Source organism: Mesoplodon densirostris, chromosome 19 (genome assembly GCF_025265405.1).
Source record: "Mesoplodon densirostris isolate mMesDen1 chromosome 19, mMesDen1 primary haplotype, whole genome shotgun sequence".
NCBI lineage: Eukaryota > Metazoa > Chordata > Mammalia > Artiodactyla > Ziphiidae > Mesoplodon > Mesoplodon densirostris.
In genome coordinates, this window is record NC_082679.1 from 14,017,570 (window position 1) to 14,042,500 (window position 24,931).

General features: G+C 52.2%; 1 protein-coding gene across 2 annotated transcripts in view; it reads right to left on the bottom strand.

The window, feature by feature from the left end:
- RYR1 (ryanodine receptor 1) overlaps positions 1-24,931 on the bottom strand; it is a 118,047-nt gene that overhangs the window by 69,087 nt on the left and 24,029 nt on the right. For both annotated transcript variants that reach the window (XM_060084001.1, XM_060084002.1), the window contains exons 23-46: positions 24,552-24,635; positions 23,437-23,744; positions 22,419-22,621; positions 21,327-21,501; positions 20,944-21,152; positions 17,641-18,035; positions 16,554-16,686; positions 15,575-15,735; positions 14,731-14,896; positions 12,631-12,717; positions 12,230-12,456; positions 10,045-10,657; positions 8,267-8,518; positions 7,723-7,923; positions 7,277-7,388; positions 5,880-6,026; positions 4,125-4,398; positions 3,260-3,374; positions 3,042-3,174; positions 2,566-2,660; positions 1,164-1,299; positions 730-916; positions 535-643; positions 35-155 (exon numbers count right to left, since the gene is read on the bottom strand). In XM_060084001.1, the coding sequence (XP_059939984.1) occupies positions 35-155; positions 535-643; positions 730-916; positions 1,164-1,299; positions 2,566-2,660; positions 3,042-3,174; positions 3,260-3,374; positions 4,125-4,398; positions 5,880-6,026; positions 7,277-7,388; positions 7,723-7,923; positions 8,267-8,518; positions 10,045-10,657; positions 12,230-12,456; positions 12,631-12,717; positions 14,731-14,896; positions 15,575-15,735; positions 16,554-16,686; positions 17,641-18,035; positions 20,944-21,152; positions 21,327-21,501; positions 22,419-22,621; positions 23,437-23,744; positions 24,552-24,635 (4,643 nt within the window). The remainder of the gene's footprint in view (positions 1-34; positions 156-534; positions 644-729; positions 917-1,163; positions 1,300-2,565; positions 2,661-3,041; positions 3,175-3,259; positions 3,375-4,124; positions 4,399-5,879; positions 6,027-7,276; positions 7,389-7,722; positions 7,924-8,266; positions 8,519-10,044; positions 10,658-12,229; positions 12,457-12,630; positions 12,718-14,730; positions 14,897-15,574; positions 15,736-16,553; positions 16,687-17,640; positions 18,036-20,943; positions 21,153-21,326; positions 21,502-22,418; positions 22,622-23,436; positions 23,745-24,551; positions 24,636-24,931) is intronic.

The following is a 24,931-nucleotide window of genomic DNA, read 5'->3' on the forward strand; positions in this document are numbered from 1 at the left end:
CATCCCTCCCTTGCTGAGTCCCGCCCCTCCGCACCTTTGCCCAGGGTGGGGATCTGCAGTGGGAGGCTGATGATGCCCACGAGGTCGTCCAGGGGCACGAGGGAGCGCAGGATGGCGCGGATCCGCAGGGCCTCGCCTTTGCCGGCTTGGATTAGCTGGAGAGGGGAGGTGGGCATGTCATCAGGCACCCCCTGCCCCATATGGTCATTCCCCCATTCCATCCCTTCCCAACCCACTGGCAGGTAAAGACTCCGTCTCGTGGGGCTAACTCTAGAATTCCCAGCCCTGACCCCTCTGCCTGTGCTTCTCCCTGCAGCCCTGACTACCACTGGCTTTCATTGCTTGATCTTGTGCACTGGACTGAGAGCTCTGTGAGAGCGGGGCCAGGGGCTCCCTCAGCCACTGGTGTGTCCCCAGCATTGCCTAGCCCAGGACCACATGCATAGCAAGAGCTAAATCAATGTTGTTGAATGTCTGAATGAAGAGGTTCAAGGTTGGCTGTGCCCGCCCCCCAGCCCAGCCTTCAGGTCTCACATGCATCTCTGGTGCACAGCGTCCCAGCAGGTCGATCAAGGCAGCGTAGAAGGACATGATGGCATGTCCAAGGTGCACCCGGTTCTCCTCGGGGGGCTCCTCCCCGAAGCTGCAGGGGAAGGCGGGTGGTGTGAGGAGGCAGCGAGGGGCTCGGGGAGGGTGGTGGTTCTGTCGAGGAAGGGGCAGGAGACTCACAGCTCACGCCGCCGGTCCCTGCGGACTCCTGGGCCATCCCTCGTGGGGTCCTCGGAGATGCGGATGGCCTCTTCGATGGTGGCCAGCAGCCCCGAGCTGCCCTCGCCCCGCAGGGCAGGCCCGAAGCACTCAGGCTTACGGATCAGCAGACGCACCACCACATTGGCATTCTCCTCCACGCTCTCACCTGGCGGCTCGCAGGGTCAGGAGGCCTCATGAGCCACTGCCCAGGGTCCCTCCCTGGACGGCCCCCTGACCTGGCACCTCAGGGGTGAACGTCAGGCCCCCGTTGACCTCCAGACCCTGCCCCACACCCACTTGGAGGCATCCCTGCCCAGGCCAGGCCTGTGGCCCAGGATGTGGGCCACACCCGAGGGAGGCTTTGGACAGTGACCCCCAGCCGCCCGCCCTATTACCGCCACCCCTTGCCTCACCGTTGACGAAGACAGCGAAGCGCAGGAAGTCCAGGTAGCGCTCGCCGCCGCAGGGGTTCCAGCCGATGTCTGGGTACCCTTTGGCCAGGAGTATGGGGCAGCTTTGGAGGCCACAGCCTGCCAGGTAGGACACCACCTGGGGGCACAGGAGGCTCAGCCAGAGACTATACCCACACCACCTTCCTCCCCAAGGCTCAAGTCCTTGCCCATCCCTGGAGCTCCGCAATCCAGTTTGGATCCCTCAGCAAACAATAACCCTCATCCTCCACCATCATTTCCCACCTGGACCATCGCAGTCACCTCCTCCCTGGGCTCACTGTTCCCTTCAACCCCTAGTCTGTCCCCCACACAGTCAGAGAGACCCCTACTGTCTCCCTTAGGGCTAAAGCCAGAGCCCTCGCTGTGGCCCACAGACCCTCCACACAATCTGCCCTTGTCAACTCCCTGCCCTCACATCCTAGCACTCACCCTGTCTCCCTCTGCTCCAAGCACACTGCTCTCTCTGCTGTTCCTCAGACTCATCAGGTTCACTCCTGCCTCAGGGCCTTTGCACTGGCTGCTTCCCAGCTTGGAATGCTCTTCCCCCTCATGTCCATATGGCCCCCATCTCCTTCAGAGCTTTACTTGAAGGTCACTTTCTCAGTGAGGCTTTCTCTGACCACTCGTGTCTAAACTCAGTCACCCTCCCGACACTTGATATTTCTCTCCCTTGTTTTTTCTTCCTTAACACTCGTCACTAGCTAATACACCACAGATTTTACTTCTTCATCTTGTTTATTATCCATCCTCCCAACTAGAATGTCAGCTTCACAAGGACAAGGATTTTTGACTCTCAATCACTGTCATACCCCTACTGCCTTGGACGGGTCCTGACACATAGTAAATGCTCAAAAACATTTGTTAAATAAATAATACTATAATAGTAGATAACTGTCAGAGAGTGCTTACTGCTTTGTAAATGCTTTCGTGAGTTAACTTATTTAATCCTCAGAACAACTGTATGAAATTGTTTCTATATATTCATTCTACAGATGAGGAGATGGAGGCCTGGAGAATTTAAGCCACTTGTCCAAGGCCACAGAGCAAGAGAGTGGGGCCGGGAGTGGGGGCAGGGAGTTGAATCTAAGTTGCTGAGCTCCAGAGCCCATGCCTTTCACTGCTACACACAGAAGCAGGGAGCACAGAGGGCCAAGAAACGTGCCAAGCCCACGTGGCTGGGGAAGGTGGGGTGTGGATTTTCACTCAGCCCCGTGAGCGAGTGACTGGGTCCTGTCCCTTTGCTGCAAATTATTCCCCTTCTGATTCAGTTCTGGACCATGCACAGTGGCACCCATAGAGTGGGGACCCAAATCAGCAGGTGCCCCAGGGGGCCAGGTATGGGCCAGGCCTTCTCCCACCACACCTTCTCCAGATCCTGCTCCTGCAACGCCAAGGCCAGCTCGTTGTTGTCGATGACGGAGGCAGCTGCCACATCCAGGGGCGTGGAGCCCTGCATGCCTGTGGGGGTGAGAGGCAGTGAGAATGGTCTTCGGAGGTGCCTAGCTGACTGTCTCACTTTTGCTTGCCTCACCTCCTCCGAGAAGCCCTCCTTGACCACCCCTTTTCCAGACTGGGTCAGGTGCCTCCTCTGACTGTGCTTCTCCATCCCAGGCCTGACCAGTCCAGGCTGACACTGTCTGGGATGGGTTTGTCTACCCCACTCCGCTGTGAACCCCATTAGGGCCAGGGCCAGGGCTGTCTGGGTATAACCAGCACTGTTCGTTACAGGTCCAGATCCAGGGTGAGTTGAAAGTGAGTATTTGTTAAATGACTAAGTGAGCCAGCGGAGAGTGGGGCCAGCCTGGATGGGCCGCCAGGAGTGGGCTCAGGGTTCCTCACCCAGGCCGATGCCGCTGTTCTCCAGCAGGTAGCTCAGGTGGTCAAACATGGAGCGCTGGTTCTGCCGGCTGATGCGGCAGAAGTAGCAGAGGAAGCGGCAGCAGCTGGTCACCATCTTGGGGAAGCGGATCTCCTGGGCAAGCAGGGTGGGCTGGTGGTCAGTGCCTGCCCTCCGGGGCCCCCTCCCCTGAGCTCCCCGGCCCACGCAGCCCCCTTACCTTGGACTCGCCGCCCCCAAGGACATTCACCATGACCTCCATGACTGTCTCATGCATGCCCAGCGCCCGCATCAGGTTCGGGTGTTGGTAGAAGACTTTGTTGTTCATGATGTTCCTGTGGACAGGTAGAGTGCATGGGGGCAAGTCCAGGGAGAGCCTCCAGACCCTTGCGGGGGCCATCACCACCACTGTGGTAACAGTCAACATTTACTGAACTCCTAGTCTGTGCCCAGCACCGCTCCCTTTACAGATCTGAACTCATTCAATCCTTATGTCCACTCTGGGAGGCGGGAACTAGAATTATTCCTCTTTCACAGACAAGGAGACCAGAGGATCCAAGGTGGGCTCCCCTGGAGCGGAGATCTCTATCATGTTGCATGTTGTAACCCCAAGTGCCTAGAAAGGGCCTGGCACACAGTAGGTGCTCAATAGATGTTTGCTGAGTGAGTGAATGAGGCTCACTTGGCACTGACTGCTCAACTACTATTATCTTTATTATTATTACTGTTATTACCGCTACACGAGCTCACTGAAGCCGCACCACAACTCTTCAAAATAAGCGTGGCTCTTCCCCAGTTTAGAGATGAAGAAACCGAAGCTCAAAGAGGGTAAATCTTGAGCCAAGAGTCACAGGTGAGTAGGAGCTGTTACCCAGGGGTGGGTGGAGAGGTAACGGGGTGGGGGGCATTACCTAGGGAGATGGGCTGGCTGCTGGGAGGAGCACACCACCCTGAGGATGGGGCAGAAGTGGGGAAGGACACATGACTGCATCCAGAGGACGTGAGCCGGTGGACAAGCTTGAGCCAGAAGGTATCCCCTCCCTTCCCCGGGGACGTGTAGCGTCAGGGGAGGGGCGGGGCCTCACCCAATGCTCTGGATCATGAGGTTTTCCTCCTGGGGGCCCATTTGCACGATGAGCAGGGACCGGATCTGGCCAAGGCACTCAAGCAGGCTCATGATGTCCTCCACGGAGGAGGGGGAGATAGTATAGGCCCGGGGCAGGGCACGCAGCAGCTCCCCGAGCCCATCGTACTGCCGGTGCAGGAGGCTGAACATGGCCCGTACCAGCTCGGGGCTCTGCACGAAGTCCTCTTGGGCCCAGCGCACCACTGTGTGGGACACCAGCTCCTGCAGCGACTCTGGGAAGGGGACACAAGGGTAGGAACACTCTTCCTGGCCAGGGCCTTGGGCGAAAACGGTACAGAGGGCGCCCGTCTTTCCAGAGGGCTTCTCAGTCACTAACCACCCACCCCCTGCCCTCCCCCTGCCAGGAGTGGGCAGATTCTGGCAGATTTTGTTCTGTGGCTCTAGGAGTCTCCCTATCCTGTTCACCCTATACCCAGACCGTAAGTGCCCCACTAAAAGCTTTAAGAGGAAAAAGCATTTGTATCACTGCAAAGTACCAGAGCATTATTCTGAGCACCTTTGAAGGTGCAAGTGGTAATTTCATTTGTTCTGTAAAAACACTGCTGATTTTTCATCATGGGAGACAACAGACACAAAGAAAATCTGTGAAGACTTTGGTGTCATCTGAAAATTATGTCAAAAATGAACTCTTTTATTTTCCCTGGCGATGTCCCCGGGACTCTCCTCTCCTATATCCAGCATCCATTTCTCTCCTTGTCTCTCTTTCTCTCCCAACCCTTTTTCTTCCCAGGATTTCTGGGAGAGAAGACAGATGTCTCCTGTGTCTCAGGGTCAGGAGAAACCTTCCTGCACTGGCACTGAATGATGGTGTCAATTCATGACCTGTGACATGTGCTAGCTTCCCTCCATCTGCTCTACATGATCTGGACCCATCACTTCTGACTACAAATTCTGTACCTCTCCTGCTCACTCTGCTCCAGCCACACTGGTCTCTAAACGCACCACGCATGTTCCTGCCTCAGGACCTTTGCACTGGCTGTTCCATCTGTACCAATCATCTTTCCCCAGATCTTTGCATACCTCACTCCCCCACTCCAACCTCTCCATCTTTGTCCCTCTCTCTCCTCTCACTCAGCTTTAGTTTTCTTCTTAATACGTATGGCCATCTGACGTTATGGTATATGTATATTGGTGTCTTTTGTAATATTCTAAACTCCTTGAGGGCAGGGACTTTGACTCTTCCCCCTATTATATTCCCTGGCCCTACCAACAGTGCCTGGGCCAGAGTCGGCCCAATAAAATTTCTTGAATGTTATAGAATAAACCCTCCACCAATGTTAGGGACTCTGTCCTTGTTATATGGCGTTAATATATAGTTTGCCTAATGACCCATGGGACCAACGTTTATCATGACTGCTTTCCTAACCCCTCAGCATAGTAATCATTTCACCAAGAAATAAGGGAAAAACAAAGAAAAGCCACAAGTACACGGAAGCCATGGTGGTGCAGGAGTTGCCCCATCCCAAGGTTGGATGTAAGCCTCTGTTCTGGCAGCCATGCATCACACTGTTCCAACACACACACTGTGCAGCCCCAACTTTGGGGCCACGCCTCCAGCATGCCTCCTCTCTCATTAATACCATCCACTTGCCCCTTGGGCTACTCCTGGTGGCCTATCTTGGACCCAGAAACTCCCCAAGCGCAGGGCTGCTTGGCCCACCCCTGTGCCATCCCTGGTGGCCCCAGTCCTCACGGGGTTTGTGCTCCTCAGCAGGTGGCTCCTCCTCCGGTTTCTCCTCCTTCTTCTTCAGCAGCCGTACCTTCTCCAACAGGCTCATCAGGCGGCTGCCCAGGGTGGCTTCTTCCTCTGGTTCTTCCTCCTCCCCAGCCAGCTGAATTCCTGGAGGTGGTCAAGAAGGGAGAGTGTATCATTTATCTGTTTGCTTATTAATCTGCTCTATCATTTACTTCTTTATTCATTCATGTGTTCACTCACTCATTTCTCATTCATGTGTGCATTCATGGGGTTTTTCATTTGTTTCTTTATATGTTCATGTTTGTTCATTTATTCATTCCTTGAATCATTTGTCTTTTAAATCAACTATTGCAAGTATCTTCAAAGAACTAAAGGAAACCAAGTCTAAAGTATTAAAGAGAACTATGATGACAATGACTCATCAAACAGAGAATATTAATAGGGGTAGATAATATAAAAAATAACCATATAGAGTTGAAAAGTACAAAAACTGAAATTTAAAAAACACTAGAGGGGTACAACAGCATACTTGAGCTGGTAGGAGAAAGAATCAATGAACTTGAAGGTAGAACAACAGAGGTTATCCAGTCTGAGGAAAAACTAACAGAGCCTCAGAGACCTGTGGGACACCATCTAGTGTACCAACAGATGCATAATGGGAGTCCTAGAAGGACAGATGAGAAAGGAGCAGAAAAATATTTGGAAAAATAATGGCCTCAAAGTCCCAAATTTGATGAAAAATATTAATCTACGCATCGAAGAAACTTGGTGGCCTAGTGGTTAGGATTCCTGGCTTTCACTGCCGTGGCCTGGGTTCGATCCCTTGTTGGGGAACTGAGATCCCACAAACCTCATGGTGCGGCAAAAAACAAAAACAGCTCAAATAGGATAAATTCATTGAGCTCCACACCTAGGTACATCATATTCAAACTGCTTAAAGGCAAAGGTAAAGAGAAATCTTGAAAGCCAGCCAGGGAAAAGTGACTCATAACATATAAGAAAATCTCAGTAAGATTATCAGCTGACTTATGAGAAAAAATAGAGGTCATCCATCCATCCCTCCAGCCATCCTTTTCATTCATCCAACCAGTCAGCCGTCTCTTCACCCATTTCTTTATTCACCTTCTCTCCATGAATTCACACACTCTTCCATTCAGTTATAGCCTACAGCCATGTGTCCACATATACATCAACCCAAATACCCATATAAACATATCCTTCCACTCATCATCTACCTGTTCACTAACATGTTCATTCATTCAGTCACTCATTCCTTTTACCAACAGTTACTGCACAATTACTGTAGATATTTAAGATCAGGAAATCGTAGGAAAACTTCAAGACAGGTCTCAAGAGCATGTTTGGGAGGAGGATTCTCTGATCTCCTCTCTTACCACAGTGTGTCAGCAGGTCTTGATGAAATTCGAGCAAATCCTGTCGGATCTCTTCGGGGACAGGACAATCTTCCTCATCCTCAGCATCTTTGAAGTTCAATAGCATGTTGATCTAGGGGAAGGTCAAAGATTAGAATGAGGGTCAGAGACCCCAGAGCCGGAACTCTGAAGTCAAGGATCAAAGATCCAATCGTGAGTTCCTGTCTAAGGTCATTAGTGAAGAATATCTGGGCGACTAAAGGTTCGAAAGGAGTCAGGGTCAGTCTGCGGTGACTCAGAAGTCTGGTTCAGAGAGAGGTAGAAGAGTAACAGATAAGTATATGGATAGGGTCAGAGGTCAAGTTCAGATTTAGAGGTTAAGTGAGTATCATCAGTGATCAGAGTAAGGGGAGAGGTTGAGGCTGGGTTTAGACAGTAAGGCCAGCTGGGGTCAGGGGTCAGAGGACCTGCTCCTGGGGTGGGGAGCGGAACTCGCGAGTACGTCGGGCAGTCTCAGCTGCAGTCATGGTGAAGGCTTTCACAAGGATGCTGTAGCGGTCCCTCTGGTTGGCCTGGAGCTTGTCCACATAGCGCTCTGCAAAGGCTGCAAGAGACTCTACACGGTGCTGCAGCTCTTGGTCACAGAAATACTCCAGCAGGTGACACATCTGTGGGATGACAGCCATGCAGTAGGAGGGATGGTGGTGAGACCGTCAGGACTTCCTTGAAACTTTTCTTGTTTTCTCCCCCCACTCCATAGCCCTGCTCTGGTCGAGCCACCACTATCTCCTGCCTGGATCCTCAAGCTGGCCATCTCCACGGTCTCATCCCTCTAATTCACCTCCCACATGGAAACCAGATAGCTCATTCAAAGCCAGCAGCACTCCACTGCTTTATGCCCTTCCACAGCTCCCCAGTGCCTTGGGACAAAGTCCAGACTCAAGCCCCACCAGACCCTGTATGTCCTAGCCCAGAGGGATGGAGGCTGGAAAACAGGAAGAATCAGCCCACCTGTAACTTAACAGACTCCGGCAGCTTCATCTGGAGCAGCCCCTCCTCCAAGTCTTCTTCTTTTTCCCCTTCTGCTGTCTCCTCTTCCTCTTTTTCTGCATCTTCCTTCTCCCGTGCCTCTTCCTCCTCATCCTCCTCCTTCTCCTCCTCGTCCTCCTCTTCCTCCTCTTCCTCTTCTTCCTCAGTGAATACTTCAGGCTCAATCATCTTCAAGATCTGTTTCACATCCTCATCGCCAAAGATGCCCATCACCTATGGGACAAAGCCTGGGTCTGTCACTGTGGCCTGCAAGGCTTCCATAATCAAGACCCAGCCTCACTCCCCAGATCTGTTTCTCCTGCACAGGCCAGATTCATTCCTGCATTGGCTGTATATGATTCCTCTTACAAGCAGGAATGGCATCCCCCCTGCCCTGCCATCCATCCTCCTTAAGATCCCCCCAGATCCACACCCTGTGTCCCACGTACATGGCCCAGACTACATAGCCAAACATGAGCACCTCTCCCTTCACAAGGAAGTGTCCTTTTCCCCAAGCTTGAGCTTTTGTTACTCTGTAACAGGACACACCCTACGCCTGAGGCCCTCGTATCTCCCAGCATATGCTAGCTCTCAGTCAACATAATGAAGATGCTACCAGATGGAAGGAGAGTAGGTAGACAAAAGGGAAAAATAGTGGGGAAAGAGAGAGAGATGAATGAATGGGGGGAGGACTGGGTGACTGGGTGGATGAATTAATAGATGGAATAGTAGAGGTTTGATGGGGAGATGGATGGATGGGTGGATAATGAACTGAGAGGTGAAGGTAAAGGTGGAAGAAGAGATGGTGGGTAGATGGATGACAGGATAAATGATGTATAGATAGGTGGGCGGATAGATGGTTTGACAGATGCATAAGCAAGTAAACGAGTGGATGGGCAAATGGACAAATGGGTAAATAACCAGGCACCGGAGTAGGATGGATATGTGGATGGGTGGATAGGTTTGTGTATGAAAAATTGGATGGATGGATGGATATATGGATGAGTCATTAGGTGGGTATGTGAATGAAAGGGTACATGAAATGAAGAAGGGGTAGAAGGATGGAGAATGGGTGAATTAAAGGGTGTAGATGGTTGGATGGATCTGTGGGTACGTGGATGGGTCTTAATATATATGGATAGAGAGATGCATGGATTGATGGACAGATAGGTGGAAGATGGAGAAATGGATGAATCTGTGGATGGGGGGATGAATGGATGCACAGGTGGAAGGAAGATGATGGTTGAATGCATGAAGGGAAAGATAGATTAATAAACACATGGGTAGGTGGATGGATGAATAGATGAAATAGTGGATGTAATGATGTGTGAATGAATGGACAACTAGATTGAAAGATAGATGGATACAAGGATGGATGGATGGATAATTGGGTGGAGACTGGAAGGATAAATAGATGAGGAACTTTTGGATGGAAAATGGGGGTATGTTTGAATGAACAGGTGGATGGATGGAAAGGTTGGTGGAGGATGGATGAATGATGGTTGGTTGGATGGATGAATGGAAAGAAGGAAGTGATTACTAAACAGATGAATAGATGGCAGACGAATGGATGGAAGGAAAAGTGAATGAGTAGATGATAGAAGGATAAGTTGGAAGGTGAAGGGTATATGGACAGAGAGGTGAATGGGTAGTTGGATGTATAAATGGGAGGGGAACGTATGTAGGTATGTAAGTACGGATGGATGGATGATTTGGAATGTGAAAGAACAGGACAGAGGGAAGCAGGAGGAAGTCATTACCAGCAGGGTGGACACAAGCTTGAGCACGGGCACAAACTGGAACTCCACGGAGCCCCCGACAGGGTCGCGTGCGTGCTGCCCACCGTCTCGCACTGCCTCCCCCAGCATCCTTAGTGCTTTGTCCCGAAGAGCCTCCAGAGGGATGCTGGGGCTGAGACGGGATGGAGCTCCTGCCGCCCCAGCAGGTGGCAGGGCAGCCACAAAACAGGGAGCTAAGAAATGGTGTGGAGGCCGCAGCGAGGTGGTGACGCCGACACCAGGAAGGCCGTAGCGGCGGGGACCATTATCTGCTCTTTTTCCAGGCGGGAAGAGGGTGATGGCACGGGTCTCAGGAGTGAGGGGCACAATGTACTCAGAGAGCATGGAGCGGCGGCTGCGGCAGGCACTTTCGAGATGGATGCTGATGAGGAGGTCGTAGTAGCCTGCACGCAGGGGGCCGGGCAGGTGCGCGTCTTCCAGGGCGTGCAGCAGCTGTGCCTGGTCCACGTGGCTGCACAGAGCATGGGCCACGCGGTTGTTGCCCAGGGCACACACAGCGCAGTAGAGGCGGAGGGTGTGCGAGTGGAACCGCTGCAGGTCCAAGCGCTCCGACAGTTCCAGGATGTCCATGCATCTGCAGTGGAGATGGGCCACATTCAGGGACTCAGCAGGCAGAGGAGGTGGGAGACAGAGACACAGACCACAGAGAGGCAAAGAGGTGCTCAGGTGATTGTTGGTGGCCCCAGCAGCAAATCCCAGTGTTCTGCTGGGTCAGGGTTCTGTGAGGTCTGTGGAGCTGAGTCTAGGAGTCTTTTAATGGTTCTGGAAGGCCCTCAGTGGTCTGGGGGCTCCCTGACATACATCTGGGATCTGTGGGATGGTCTGGTACTCTGGGGATCTAAGAGTCCATGGGAAATAATCTGGTGACCCTGAGATGTATCTAGGATCTCAGGTTGGGTCTGAATCCCCCTCTGGCAGGTCTGAGTACCCTGGTTATATTTGAGCACCACCAGAATGTAAACTCCACCAGTACAGGACATTTCTGCCTCTTTTGTGTATTTGTTTGCTATATTCCCACCACCTAAAAAGGACTTAGCGGGCTTCCCTGGTGGCACAGTGGTTAAGAATCCACCTGCCAGTGCAGGGGGACATGGGTTGGAGCCCTGGTCCGGGAAGATCCCACATGCCGCGGAGCAACTAAGCGAGTGCGCCACAACTACTGAGACTGTGCTCTAGAGCCCACGAGCCACAACTACTGAGCCACGTGCCGCAACTACTGAAGCCCGCGCGCCTAGAGCCTGTGCTCCGCAACAAGAGAAGCCACCGCAATGAGAAGCCTGCGCACCGCAACGAAGAGTAGCCCCCACTCGCTGCAACTACAGAAAGCCCACGTGCAGCAACGAAGACCCAACACAGCCAAAAATAAATAAATAAAGGACTTAGCAAATAGTATGTGCTCAATAAATATTTGTTGTAGGAACAAATGAATAAATGGGTGTGTCTGAGGCCCCTGGGGATGGGTCTGAGTCCTCCTGGGCAGGTCTGAGCATTACTAGAATGTCTGTTCACAAGAGTTTGGTGTCTCCAGGCTAGAATTCTGCTGTCACACAGGAGCAGCTCAGAGCTATTTGTCGAATCCGTGAATAACGGAAAGATGAAGTATCTTCCTCGGGTGAGTCTGGGATCCTGGCCACATTTAGAGTCCTTAAAAGCTTTCCTGTCATCCATGTGAATACTCTTTAGCCCGGTGTGCCTGGGTCCCCTGGAGTGGGTTAGGTATCTCCAAGGGATACTTCTAAAGTCTCCTGGGTATGTCCAAGAGAACCTGGGGTGCCTCCAGGCCTCTCTGAATAATGTGCAAGACTCTCTGAGGTGCACTTGAGGCCTCTGGGGTGTTGTGTGGTCTCCTTGATGTGGATCTGGACTCCCTGCGATGGGCTTGGAGCCCCGTAGGTGAGTCTGGAGTCCACGGGGGTGTTAGCTGGGGATGCCTGGGCTGAGTCTGGGTCCCCTGAGGTGGGTCTGAGCCTGCTGAAAGGGATTTAGAGCCCCCTGGAGTGTTATCTGGGGATGGTAAGGTAGGTCCGGGGCTTCCTGGGGTGTTGTCTGGAGTCCTGGGGTAGTGGGCAGGGGCACCGGGTGGGATCCAGACCCCAGAGCACTTGCAGTATCTGCCCCACCCCTGGGCGCCGGGGCTGTCCCTGACCGGTTCTCCTCGGGGATGTGCAGGGCCATCATGGTCAGCGGCTCCTGGCATTGCACAGCCCAGCCCAGCCGCTCGCCCGCACGCCGCGTGTCCACCTGCAGGAAGTGGTTGGGCATGCGGCTCCACGACACAGGCATCAGCATCTGCACCTCGAGCCGCGGCGGGCACTGTGGGGTGGGGTTCTTGCGCTCGCTCACAAACATGGCGGCCGACAGCGGCATGATGTTCTGGGGACACAGGGGTATGCACATGTCAGGATTCCCCACCCTTTCCCTCCCACCACTCTGTTTCCAGGAAGACCTCCCGGATTTCTCCCCCCACTTCAGCCGCTCTGCCAGCCTGACCTCCCACACCTCTGTCCTCAGCCTGCCCCCATCAGCGCCCCATCACTGCACCCTGACCTTCTGCTTCCCCAGCTCAAACTGGATGACATTCTGGTGTGTCGGCAGGACAAAGACAGCAGGAAACAGCTTCGTATTGGGTTCCACCTGGGAAGGGAGAAGAGGGCAGGGTGAGGAAGGAGATGAACTGGAGGTGGTACTGACTCTGGATCCCCGACTCGGGAGCCAGTTGCCCCAGCCTGATGCTGCTGGTGTCTACAGATCCAAACTCAGGCACTGGAGTTTCCGCAAGATCCCTGAAGTGGCTCATGGGCTGCACCTCCTCTGATCCAATGAGGCCACCTCCTCCACCTCCCCCAGGGCAACCTGTCATCTGGGTCTTTGAGCACATCATGCCCACCCTCACCCACGAATGCCATTCCTGTTTCTCTCCCAAGCACTTATTTATTCTTCAAAGTTCAAAAAGCATCCTCTGACTGCCTTTCCCTGCAGCCCCTCTGATCTTTGAAGAGAAACCCACCCAGGCTCTAAGACAACAAACACCCCTATCTGTGAAGCAGTCTTGCCAAACCTGAATCTAATCCAATCTAATCTGGACCCATCTCCCAGTTTACAAGAAAATTCAGGGGACGGAGGAAAATGTTTAAATGACACCTCAGGTGTGCATCAGCCAGATTCAGCCTGTGGGAAACTAGGCCAGCACTCTTCAGATGGTAGTATGCACACGAATGCCCTGAGATTTATTTAAAAAATCAGATTCTGGGGCTTCCCTGGTGGCGCAGTGGTTGAGAATCTGCATGCTAATGCAGGGGACAGGGGTTCGAGCCCTGGTCTGGGAGGATCCCACATGCCATGGAGCAACTAGGCCCGTGAGCCACAACTGCTGAGCCTGCGCATCTGGAGCCTGTGCTCCGCAACAAGAGAGGCCGCGACAGTGAGAGGCCCACGCACCACGATGAGGAGTGGCCCCCGCTTGCCACAACTAGAGAAAGCCCTCGCACAGAAACGAAGACCCAACACAGCCACAAATAAATTAATTAATTTAAAAAAAAAAAACAACTAAGCTAAAACTCAAGCCCTCTTAAAAAAAAATCAGATTCTGATTGCGCAGGTCTGGGTAAGAGCCTGAGATTCTGCATTTCTAACAGGCTCCCAGGCGATGCAGAGCCTGCTGGTCCAGGGACCACACTTTGAGGAGCAAAGTTCTACCAGACAGACAGCTGGTTTCTTCAGTAAATACATTTCAAAGGGGAAAAAAAGAAAAAAAAAAATGGAAGGGAAATCTACATATGAAAAGAGACTGAAGGGACTTAGCAACCAACCAAAACATATCGCCTTATTTAGATTCTGATTCAAACAAACGGTAAAAAGACATTTTTGAGACAACCAGAGAAGTTTGACCATGGGCTGGATATTTGGTGATATCTAAGAATTCTCGGGGGGGGGGGGTTAAGATAACAGTGGTATTGTGGCTATGTTTTTTAAAAGAATCTTTATCTTTACTGAAAAGAGACAAACCATATGATAAATCTGAGACAAACCATACGATATCTGGGATTTCCTTCAAAATCCTCCAGTGGGTGTGGATAAAGATGAATCAAGGTTGGCTGTGAGTGGGTACTAGTTGGAGCTGTGTATGGGGACATGGAGGTTCATTATGTTGTTCTATTTTTGCGTATTTTTTAAATTCTCCATTTAAAATAAAGTTTTATAAAATAAAGTTAGATGGATTAATGGATGGATAGCAGATTCGCGGTAGTAGGTATATGGACATTCATGATACAATCCCTTCCATTTTGCTGGATGCTTGAAATCTTTCATAATAAAGTGATGAAAAGGAAAATCCCACCTTAGAATTTTGGCCCATCCCAGGATGTGCCCTGATTGGTGAAAAGGTGGCGACTGGTATCACCCAGCCCGAGAGGGGTATGGACCTCTCTCCAAGGTCAAGGCTCGGCTCTGTCTCCCCCTTTCTGGATGTCAGTTCGAGGAATGGTTCACCTAGGTGGTCTCCCAGGAACCTCCCAGCTCTGGCCTGTCCTGAGGCTGTTTATCCTGTCTCTCTGGGGTCTGCCCTCAGAGGGTGTCTGGGAGGGATGTCCCGGGGTGCTGAGACACCAGGACGCTATTGCTAAGTTGCTGAATGAGGGCTGGGCTTACCTGGAAAAAGGTGTTGCTCTCTTTGCCGTTGGCGGTAAAGGTCATTAGGCCAGTGGCCAAGTCCACCAGGCAGCCAATGACAAGGTCCGTGTGGCTGATCCGGCCCTGTTGCCCAGGGCTCACGAAGTCTCCACCCCACACCATGTAGCAGTTGCTGCACTTGAGGCTAGAGGACACAGGAGTGATCAGTGCCCGGATCGTCAGCCGAGGCGCTCTGGACCCTGGACACCCCCTTCCCTGAGCTCCCGGAATACCATGACTCAGAGCCCCACCCCCAAACACCCGCCACCTGCAGACCTGAGTGCTGAAACCCCTCACCCCAGACCCTGAGCCCCTCGGAGCTAGAATTCTTAGAAGCTGTTGGGGGGAAGGGGTGGTTCCAGAATGAGGAGAAGGAGAAGGGGAGCAGGATGAGAGGATAGAAGAAGGAGGTAAACTAGAAAGAGGACGGCGAGATGGAAGAGGAGGAGAGAATGGAAAAGAAATGGACGAAGAAGAGGAGGAGGGAAAACACAGAGCAGGAGCCATGGGAGGAAGACAAGCAGGAAGAGAGGAGGGGGCTTCCCTGGTGGCGCAGTGGTTGAGAGTCCGCCTGCCAATGCAGAGGACACGGGTTCGTGCCCCTGTCCAGGAAGATCCCACATGCCGCGGAGCGGCTGGGCCCGTGAGCCATGGCCACTGAGCCTGCACGTCCGGAGCCTGTGCTCCACAATGGGAAAGGCCACAACAGTGAGAGGCCCGCGTACCGCAAAAAAAAAAAAAAAAAAAAAAAGAGAGGAGGAAAGGAGGAGGAGGTGCCCAGCGCTGACCTCCGGTCTCCCACGGCCCCCACCGCTGCCCGCACCTGCTGTGGATGTTGCCTTGCTCATCCCCCATGGTCACCGTCACCACCCGGACCTTGCTGAGGTCGAAGTTCATGTCGTGCTGATGGTAGTCCGGGGTGACCCAGCCCACCCACACGCAGCTGGGCTCCTGGCCGGCGAAGACCCTCACGGAGTAATAGTACTGAAGAGGCAAAGGGGGGACCGGTGGTCAGTGGGCTTCCCTGAGACTCGGAGTTGATTTCTCTGGATTCTCAGTGTCCTCTGGGAGTTTAACAAGAAGTTGCTGGATTTGAGACCCCCTGGGTCTGTGTCCCTCTGTTTCTGTGTTTACTGATGTATTCCCAGATTCGGGAATCCTTTGGGACTGTTTTGTGATACACCCAAATTTGGGTCCCTCCCCAGGTTATACAGCAAAGTTATAAATAAATAATAGCTCACAAATGAACTCACTTCAATCCTTACAATCACCACCAAGTGGATACACTTTTTAGCTCCATTTTACTGATGGGGAAACCATAGCGCTTCCACAGAAGAGAAGACATAGAGCCGTGAAGTGACACCCAGGTAGCCCGTGATCCTAACCACTAGGCTGCTTGTCTCAGAAAATATTCCAGATTTGGTGAATCCCCAAACTGTACTGGAATAATTGTGAATTTTGGTTCCCAGGAATATACTAGAGTAGCTACTAAGTTTGGGGTGTTGAGTTTATATGGGTGAACCCAAATATTGGGGTGCCGAGTCTATGTTGGTTTATCCCTGGGATTTGGGGGGCCCTGGGAGTTATATCAGTGTGCCCCATGGCTTCACTGTGTTCCCTGCAATTTTTAGGTCCCTAGCTATATGGATTTAGGGGTTCAAAGGGTTAAATTGATGTGCACTGTATTTTGTGGTCTCCAGTATATATTGGGGTATCCCCAGATAAGGGCAATTACTGGGGATTACAGCATGAAATTTGGAAATCTGGGGGGGGGCCTGAAGTTGAGGGTCCCCGGTTCCCACCGTGGTGGTATTGAGGATGATCTCAGGGTCATCACGGTCGTCAGCAGGCACCACCTCGCGAGGGAGTCGGGGCAGAGTGGGGGTGGCTGGTGGCTGGGTCATCATGGCAGCCTTCTTGGCCTTGAACAAGAACCTGGTGGTGAAGAGGAGAGGCTGTCACGAGACTCACTCTCAAGCCCAGCTCCCCAGCCCTCTCCATCACAACGTTCGAGCCTCCACATCCATCCTAAATAAACCCCGTTTCTAATACCCAAGGCCTCGCCTCTAGAGGAATGAAATTCCCAACTGCACCAGCATAGTCCGCCCTGGAGGAGCTCTGTGCTTTCGGATGCCGGGGTTACCCAGATTTAAAGGTGCCTCTGGGAACACGGAGGTTCCCCTGGGGAGCACACAATGGTCCCCTAAGTCACCATTTCTCATATGGGTGCTAAAGGCATTTGGGAAAGGACAATTCTTCACTGGGCACTGTCTTGTGCATTGAAGACATGTAGAATCCCTGGAGCCCCCAGCAAGCAGCGCCTCCCTCCAAAACTGTGATAACTAAAAATCCCCCATCATTTCCACACATCCCCTCAAGAGACACAACTAAGTCCCACTGAAAACTACTGCTCCAGTAGGGGAAAAGCAGATTTAGTTTCATTTCAAATTGAATGCCCTTTGAGGGTCTCCCTTGAACTTAGTTTTTGGGGGTACATTTGAGACACAGTAGTGACCCCAATTTAGAAGACCAGTGATATTCACTGGGATACCTTGGGGTACAGTGAACTTTCCCAAGATTCTGAGGTCCCCTTTAGTGTTCACAGATAATGAAGTCCATTGGATGAAAAGCTCTGGTACCCCAAGGACCGTGGAGTTCTCCATAGATATAGTGGGGCATCCCGATTTTACATTCTCAGAGAAATTAGAGTATCTCAGGGAAATAATAGCGTTCACTCGAGACATAACAGGATCCCTCAGTAATCTGACCCCACTGGGCATATATGGGCCCACTTTGGGATACAGTGGGGTTTCTCAAGTTACTGAGGTTGCCTAATTGGGGGTCCCAGGACAGACCCCCAAACCCCACCCTGCCCCACCCTTGACTCACCCTCTCTTCTTGTTCTTCTCTGTGGTAGCATCCTTCTCATTCTCTGCCCTGGGATGCTGGGCCTCTACCCCAGCCTGGGCAGTGCCCCCGGATGACCCTTCCTTGGCAGTTCCTTCTTTGCCCACCTCAGCCTCGCCCCAGTGCCCAGCTGAGCGGCGCAGGTTTTCATAGTCGGGATCAGGCTCCGCTGCCCGGACCTCATCCTCAGCAGGGGGCTGCAGGCCAGGGGGTGCCAGAGGGGTGGCCCCTGCGGTGCAGCGGAAGTGCTGGTGGAACTGGACCGGAAGGCTCAGCCGGAGAAAGAGCATCTCCACCAGACTGTTCTGGGAGCCCCACGTGCGGTGGGTCAGGCGCAGGCAGGGGGGTGTGTCCACGGTGCCGTCCACACGAGTCACCTGTGGGGGTGAGGCAGGAAGCACTGAGCCAGGAGGGTGAGCTAGGCCATTGGTCCTAAACCTTATTACACACGGAGTCACCATTAGGCCTTAGGGCACTGTGTGAGAATTAGCCAAAGACTCACTCCTCTGAGCGTATGAACTCCCATGGGACACACAGCTTGGCCGTGGGGTGCATTCAGCCTTCTGTCTACCTTTGTCTGGACACCTTTGTACAGTGGGCAGCCCTGGTCAGACACTGGAATCACCTGGGGAGCTTTCAAAACCTTCCTGCTCACAGGGCTCACTCCAGACCAGGTCATCCACCCATCCACCCATTCATTCTTCCATCCTTCCACCCACCAATCCATCCATCCATCCATTCACCCATCCATCCATCTAACACTACACAAATATTTACTGAGCACCTACTGTGTGCCAGGCACTGTTCCAGGCACACAAATATTTACTGAGCACCTACTGTGTGCCAGAACAAGGGCTCTGCCCTCCTGCTCTCTTGGGGAGACGTCTTGGGGAGAGCAGCCCAGAAGGGTCAGATTTTTTTAAAGGCTCCCCAGATGAATTTTTGTTAGACTTGTTGGTTGTGGAAATATAACACTCAGAAGAATGCACACATAGTAAGTTTCTCCCCTCTCTCCCATCTCTCTAATAAATCCTGTTTTGCCTCTGCTCCTTGGCAAGCCTACTGACCATCTCCTTCCTGTGATTTGTATGCAAAGTAACTTAAGGTCTGATTATTCATTCACAGTTAATGCCCTTCTGACTTAGCACATCACAGGTTAGCTTTGCCCATTCTTGAACTTTCTGTGAATGGGATCCTACAGTATGTGCTCTTTTGTGTCTGGCTTCTTTCATTCAACATTATGTCTGAGAGATTCGTCCATGTGGTTGTGGGTAGGTTAGTTTATTTATTCTCACTGCTGTCTAGCATGCTGTTCTTTGGGTTGAGAACACCATCTGGCAGTGGCAGGGATTGGGAGGTTCACGTCTTCCCCACCATTCTCTCCCGCCCCAGGCACCTCTCTGGTCTTTGTGCTCCCACTCTCACCTCTTACAATCCACTGTCAATAGAGACCTTTCCAAAACTCAGATCTAGACTGGACATTCCCCTGTTTAAAACCCTTCCATTTTTACCTAGCCTTAAAATGCCTTCCCACAAATTATTTATTAATTATAAAGAGAAAAATAGTAACTTGACGGTGGAGAAACTTGGCAAACTCCACCATAACCAAATAGTCAAAGTTAATGTAATCAGTAATAAGACATAATGACTTGATGTGCCGCCCTGATATTCTGCATCGAGAAGGACACAACTGGGCTTCCCTGGTGGCACAGTGGTTAAGAATCTGCCTTCCAGTGCAGGGGACACAGGTTTGTGCCCTGGTCTGGGAAGATCCCACATGCCGCAGAGCAACTAAGCCTGTGCGCCACAACTACTGAGCCTGCGCTCTAGAGCCCACGAGCCACAACTACTGAACCCGCGTGCCACAACTACCAAAGCCCATGTGCCTAGAGCCCGTGCTCCGCAACAAGGGAAGCCACCACAATGAGAAGTCTGTGCACCACAACGAAGAGTAGCCCCCGCTAGCTGCAACTAGAGAAAGCCCGCGCACAGCAACGAAGACCCAACACTGCCAAAAATAAATAAATAAAATAAATAATTTTTTAAAAAAAGAAGAACACAACCTCTTTGCTATGGTATTCGTGCCAAATACATGAGGAATATTCTGCAAAATAACTGGTCTGTACTCTTCAAAAATGTCAGTATCATGACAGACGAAGAAACACTCAGAAACATTCTACACTGAAGACTAAAGAGACATAACAACTAACTGCAACGTGTAACTGCGGATTGGATTTTGGACCAGAAAAATAAAAAGAGGCATCATTGCCACGATTAACAAAATTTGAATATGGATTGTAAATTAGGTAACAGTATGTATCAATGTAAAATTCCCTGATTTTCATAACTGCAGCTCTGTGAGAGCACAGCCTGTTCTGAAGAAAGGCACATTGAAATATTTAGGGATAAAGAGGCATGATGTCTCCAACTTACCTAAGTAATTCAGAAAAGAGAAAGAGAGAATGTGAGAGGGAGATCTGAACGATGCCTAGGATGGGAAAACTGAGGCTCAGGAGGAGACAGTCACAGGCCCAGGTCATACAGCAGGTAAAAGGCCAACTCCAGGTCTGATTCTAAAGTACCAGCTGAAGCTTGGCCACGTGGAATTCAAGTTCTTCCCAGGTTGAGAAAAAGACTATCACTTTGATTTATGTGGGTTTTTATTGTCAGAATCTGACCCTGAGTTTAACCTTGGGAAAGAAAGGCACTAGGGTCTAAAAATTAGGATACCAGATTAATGAAGAGTTACTAAAAATAAATAAACCCATGGGAATTCCCTGGCGGTCCAGTGGTTAGCACTCCTTGGTCTTACTGCCAAGGACCCGGGTTCAATGCCTGGTTGGGGAACTAAGATCCCATAAGCTTACTGCCGTGCTTTGTGGCGTGGCAATAAACAAATAAACAGACAAACAAACCCCCAAAATACCACCATAGATAACAGTTAGTAAGGAAGGTGCCAAAATGTATCCAGTGATTTATATTTCTTTAAACCTTGTTGTAGGATTAGATAGTTATAAGGGCTGGAAATGTCCACTGGGGTCACTTAATCCAGCTCCTCTTTTCTCCCTTCCCCCATTTTGTAGGCACGGTACCTGGAGCTCAGAAAGGTGTAGTTTGCCAAGGTTATACCCTACAAGGCAGCCCTGGGAGCCCATGATCCTTACACCCACTTCTACACAGTTTGTGGGCTAACAAAGAAGCCAAAGAGAAACTTGGGGAAGAGAACTGCGGGGAGAATGAGGTTTGGAAGCAGATCAGAGCGTGCTGAGTGGGGTCGGTCCTCACCTCATAGTGGGGATGCTCAGGGGGCATGGCCTCAAACTGGGGAAGGCTTTTGCTGAACCAGGTAGTGACCGGGCGCTGCATGTTGACGGCAAATGGCTCAAAACCTTCCTGGAGGCCACAGATGGCAAAGAACCGCAGGGAGCTCACATCCTGGCCCAGGTTCAGGTGACCCACCTGGCCAGGTCCCAAGCTGCAGACGGGCAGGAAGCCTAGTGGGAGGGGATAGATGGGCAGGGGTGAGGATAGATGGGCAGGGCAGCGGCAGCCATGGGGAAGGAGGTACTGTGGAAAGAAGGGATGGAAGAGCGGGGGGCTGGAGGGGACAGCGTAGGGTCAGGTGAGACGGAAGAAAACCAGAAAGGGGCCACAAGGCCAGCCCTCACCGTCCCCAACCTCAATATCCCGGAAGGCTGTTTCAGAGCCTGAATCGGACATGAGGACCTCGCCGTTGAGGGTGAAGATAATGGTGTTCTCTGTGAGGTCGATCATGCAGCCCACGACATCACCTGACTGCCAGGGACGCCCAAACAGTTCACTGCCCAAGTGCCAGCGCTGACCCTGTGAGGGGGCAAGGGGAGACGTGGTGCAGGAGAGACACACAGAGGAACGGGGAGATACAGAAGCAAGGGGAGACGTAAAGATACAAGTGTCAGGTCCAGGGCATGTGGGACAGAAGAGGGTTCACCCCCACGGTGGCCCCCATCTTACCCCACGTTTGCATCCATGATCCTTAAAGGATAAGCTTTCATGCCTTCCCCTCCCACTAATCTCCGTATCTCATCCCTTCTGCCTGGGTTCTCTATTGTTTCCATGACTGGGGCTGGGGTTATACAGACCACCAAAGTGCTAGTGGAGGGTTGGGGACAGCAGCAAGTAGAGGTATGGAAAGGAAAAACTAACCAATCAATGTCTCCCATACGGACACAAATATACCCATATGCCCCCAGAATAGATAAATGGATAATGAGATGGATGGATAGGAAGCAGGGTATATGGCTGGATGGAAGAACGAAATGAAAGCTGAGAGTCTACCTGGGTTGATGCAGGGAGGGAACAAAGTGTAGACAGACACATAGGTAGATGGATGGATGGATGGATAAATAGATGATGTATTTATGCATTAAATTATTGGACAGATGAATGGATAAATGAAATCACAAATTGACTAAACAGGTGAATTGCGGAACTAACAACTACATGAATTGATGGCAACGTGGATGACTAAATGATTCTGTGGACAGATGAGAAGGATGGATGAATGGACAGACGGATGGTTGGATAGAGAGATGGATGATGGATGGACATGTGCGTGGACAGAGAGAGGGAAGGATACATGAAAGAATGGGTAGGTGAGTGGGAAGGTAGAGTCAGAGATGGGCGGACACAGTGAGGCACAGGTAGAGGCAGGGCTGGAGTGTATGAGCTGTGGGAAGGACCACAGAGCCTGGCAGAGTGGAGCCCAGGGAGCTACCCACGCGGTGCCCGTTGAAGACATAGGCCAGCTCATCGGCTCCCAGCTCCACGTCAGGCCGCAGCTCAGGCCTCGCCCAGCCCACTCGCATCTCGCCGGTGGTGACTGCCTCAAACTCGAAGTACCAGCGGCCGCTCTGCACCACATAGGATTTCTCTGCCCTGAAGATGCGCACCCGGTCCCAGCGAGACTGGCTCTCCACCTGACCTACAAATGGGGCCAGGCAGAGTCAGAGAGGCTGGGTTGGTGGGAGTGACCAGGAAAGGTAAGGGCCTCTGGGGGGCTGGGAGGAAAGGGACAATTCTTGGTGTTAGGGAAGAACTGGGGAATCTCAGAGCAGTCCCAGAGAGGCAGGAGGGACCTACTGAGACTTCTCCATGCCTTTGCAGTCAGAGCTTCACAGAAGGAAGAAAGGAAGGAAGAAAGTCGGGTCAGTCACGGTCATGGTCTGGGGTGAAGGGTCAAGATTAAGGTCAATGGTAAGAATCAAGGGTTGAGAGCAGGATCAGGAAGAGAGGGTCAGGGTCAGGGAGGGGATAGAAATTGCGGCTGGGGTCAGGGGTTAAGAAATTGAAAGTTGAGGACCACAGTCAGGGTTGGGGGTTGAGGCTAGGACTGGGGGCTCAGTGATAGGTCAGGAGTCAAGTTAGGAGGGATTAGAGGCTCTCTAAGTCCTTGGTTGGGTGGCTCCATGTTATAGCTATAGTCCAGAGGTTAGGAGTTAGGGGTCGTAGCTGGGGGTCAGGAATTGGAGTCAGGGTCAGGGTTAGTGCTCACTGGGTTCCTGGTTCAGTGTTGTAGCCGTAGCCCAGGCAGGGCTTGAGTCAGGTCAAGGTTAGTGGTCAAGATAAGGTTCAGGGTCAGAGACAGACCTGACCTCTCTGTCAGTGTTGGGGAGGAGAGGGTCAGAGTGCTGTAGATGTAGCCCATTGAGAGGCGAGTTGGGTCAGAGATTGGGAGTCAAGGGCCGGGGTTAGGGTCAGGGTAGGAGTCAGGGTCAGGGGCCTGTGGTCAGCACTCACTGGGCTCCTGGTCCGGCGGCTCAATGTTGTAGCCGTAGCCCAGCAGGGTGCGCACGGCCTGGCAGAGGCTGTCCCGGTTGCTGCGCTTGGTGGCCTCGTCCAGCAGGCGGTAGGGCACAAGGCGAGGGTTCCGGCGTGCAGGGATGTCCTGTACAGAGCTGTAGGTCCAGCCCTGGGCCACTCGGTCTCGTGCCCACACATTGTGTCCGTTCTCCGCCAGCCGGTCCACCAGCATCGTCTGCGCGGGCGTCAGTCTCACGTGGCTCAGGTCCAGAGGCGCCGGCTTGTACCCATTGCTCATCATGTACCTGCGGGTGTGGTGGGGTTTGGTGGGACAAGACCCTCACCTCCACTTCTAGGCTCTGTGCTATGGCCTCCCTGACTTCTGACCCTTGTCCTTCGGATTCCATGATCTTTAGCCTTGAGCTTTGAAATTTCTGACCTTTGGTCTCTGACATCAGGGTTCTCTGACTCCCTTAAATAAGCTTTGATATACTTGACTTCTGACCCCAGGATCCTGTGACCCTAGCAAGGGCTTTGACTTCACTGACCTCTGGCCTCTGTGATCCCTTCATCTTGATTTTGGGAGCCTCATCTCTCACCCTGGAACTCTCTGACCCCGCACTTCTAACTTTGAGGCTTCTTACCTCTGATCCCAGGACCCTATCATTCCAAACTCCTGGCTTTGGAGTCCTTGATCTTTGAAACTTGGCATCTATCCCCAGGACCTCTGATCTCTCATGTATAATTTTAGGATCCCTTACTTACAACTCTAACAATTTCTCACCTCTTTCCATTGACCCCTTACCTCTAACTCAGAGATATTACCTCTGTTCTCTCTCATTTTCCCGGACTCCATGGCAGACCCTGACCCTGGGTCCGACTCACTCCAACCCTCTCTCTGGAATGCCTAACTCCGCATTCCTGACACCTCCCCAGGACACTCACCACTGACTCCAGAGCCCTGACCCCTGGTCCTATGACCTCCACCCTACAGCCCCTTGGTTTCTGACCTCAGCCTCCCCCCACCGGCCCTCAATTGCTCCAGCCCTCACCACGGCATCCCCGGCCCCCTACTCTCTTCCCCAGATGGGGCCCGGGCCACCCACACTCACGTCTTGGGGAGTTTTGTCTTCTTCAGGTTGTCTTCCGCCTTCTCGTCCGCCATGCCCACGTGGCAGCCCAGCGCCAGCAGGGTCCTGGGGTGGGGGGTGGGGGCAGGGGGACAGGGTCACCCCACGTGGCCTCCCTGCCGCTGGCGTCCTCTCTCCACAGCCCAGCTCCCCTCATCCCCCAGCCCCTGTCAGCTCTGTCTCTGGGTCACTAGCTCTTTCCACCTCTCTGGTTCTGGTTTTCTGGGCGTCTGTCCCGTCTCTCTCGGTCTTGGTGTCTGTGTCTCTCTGGCTCCTGACTCTCCGTTTCTCTGTCGCTGTATCTCTTTGGCTGTGCTTGTCTTTTCCTGTCTGCTTCTTTCCTTGTCTCTTTCTCTCTCTTT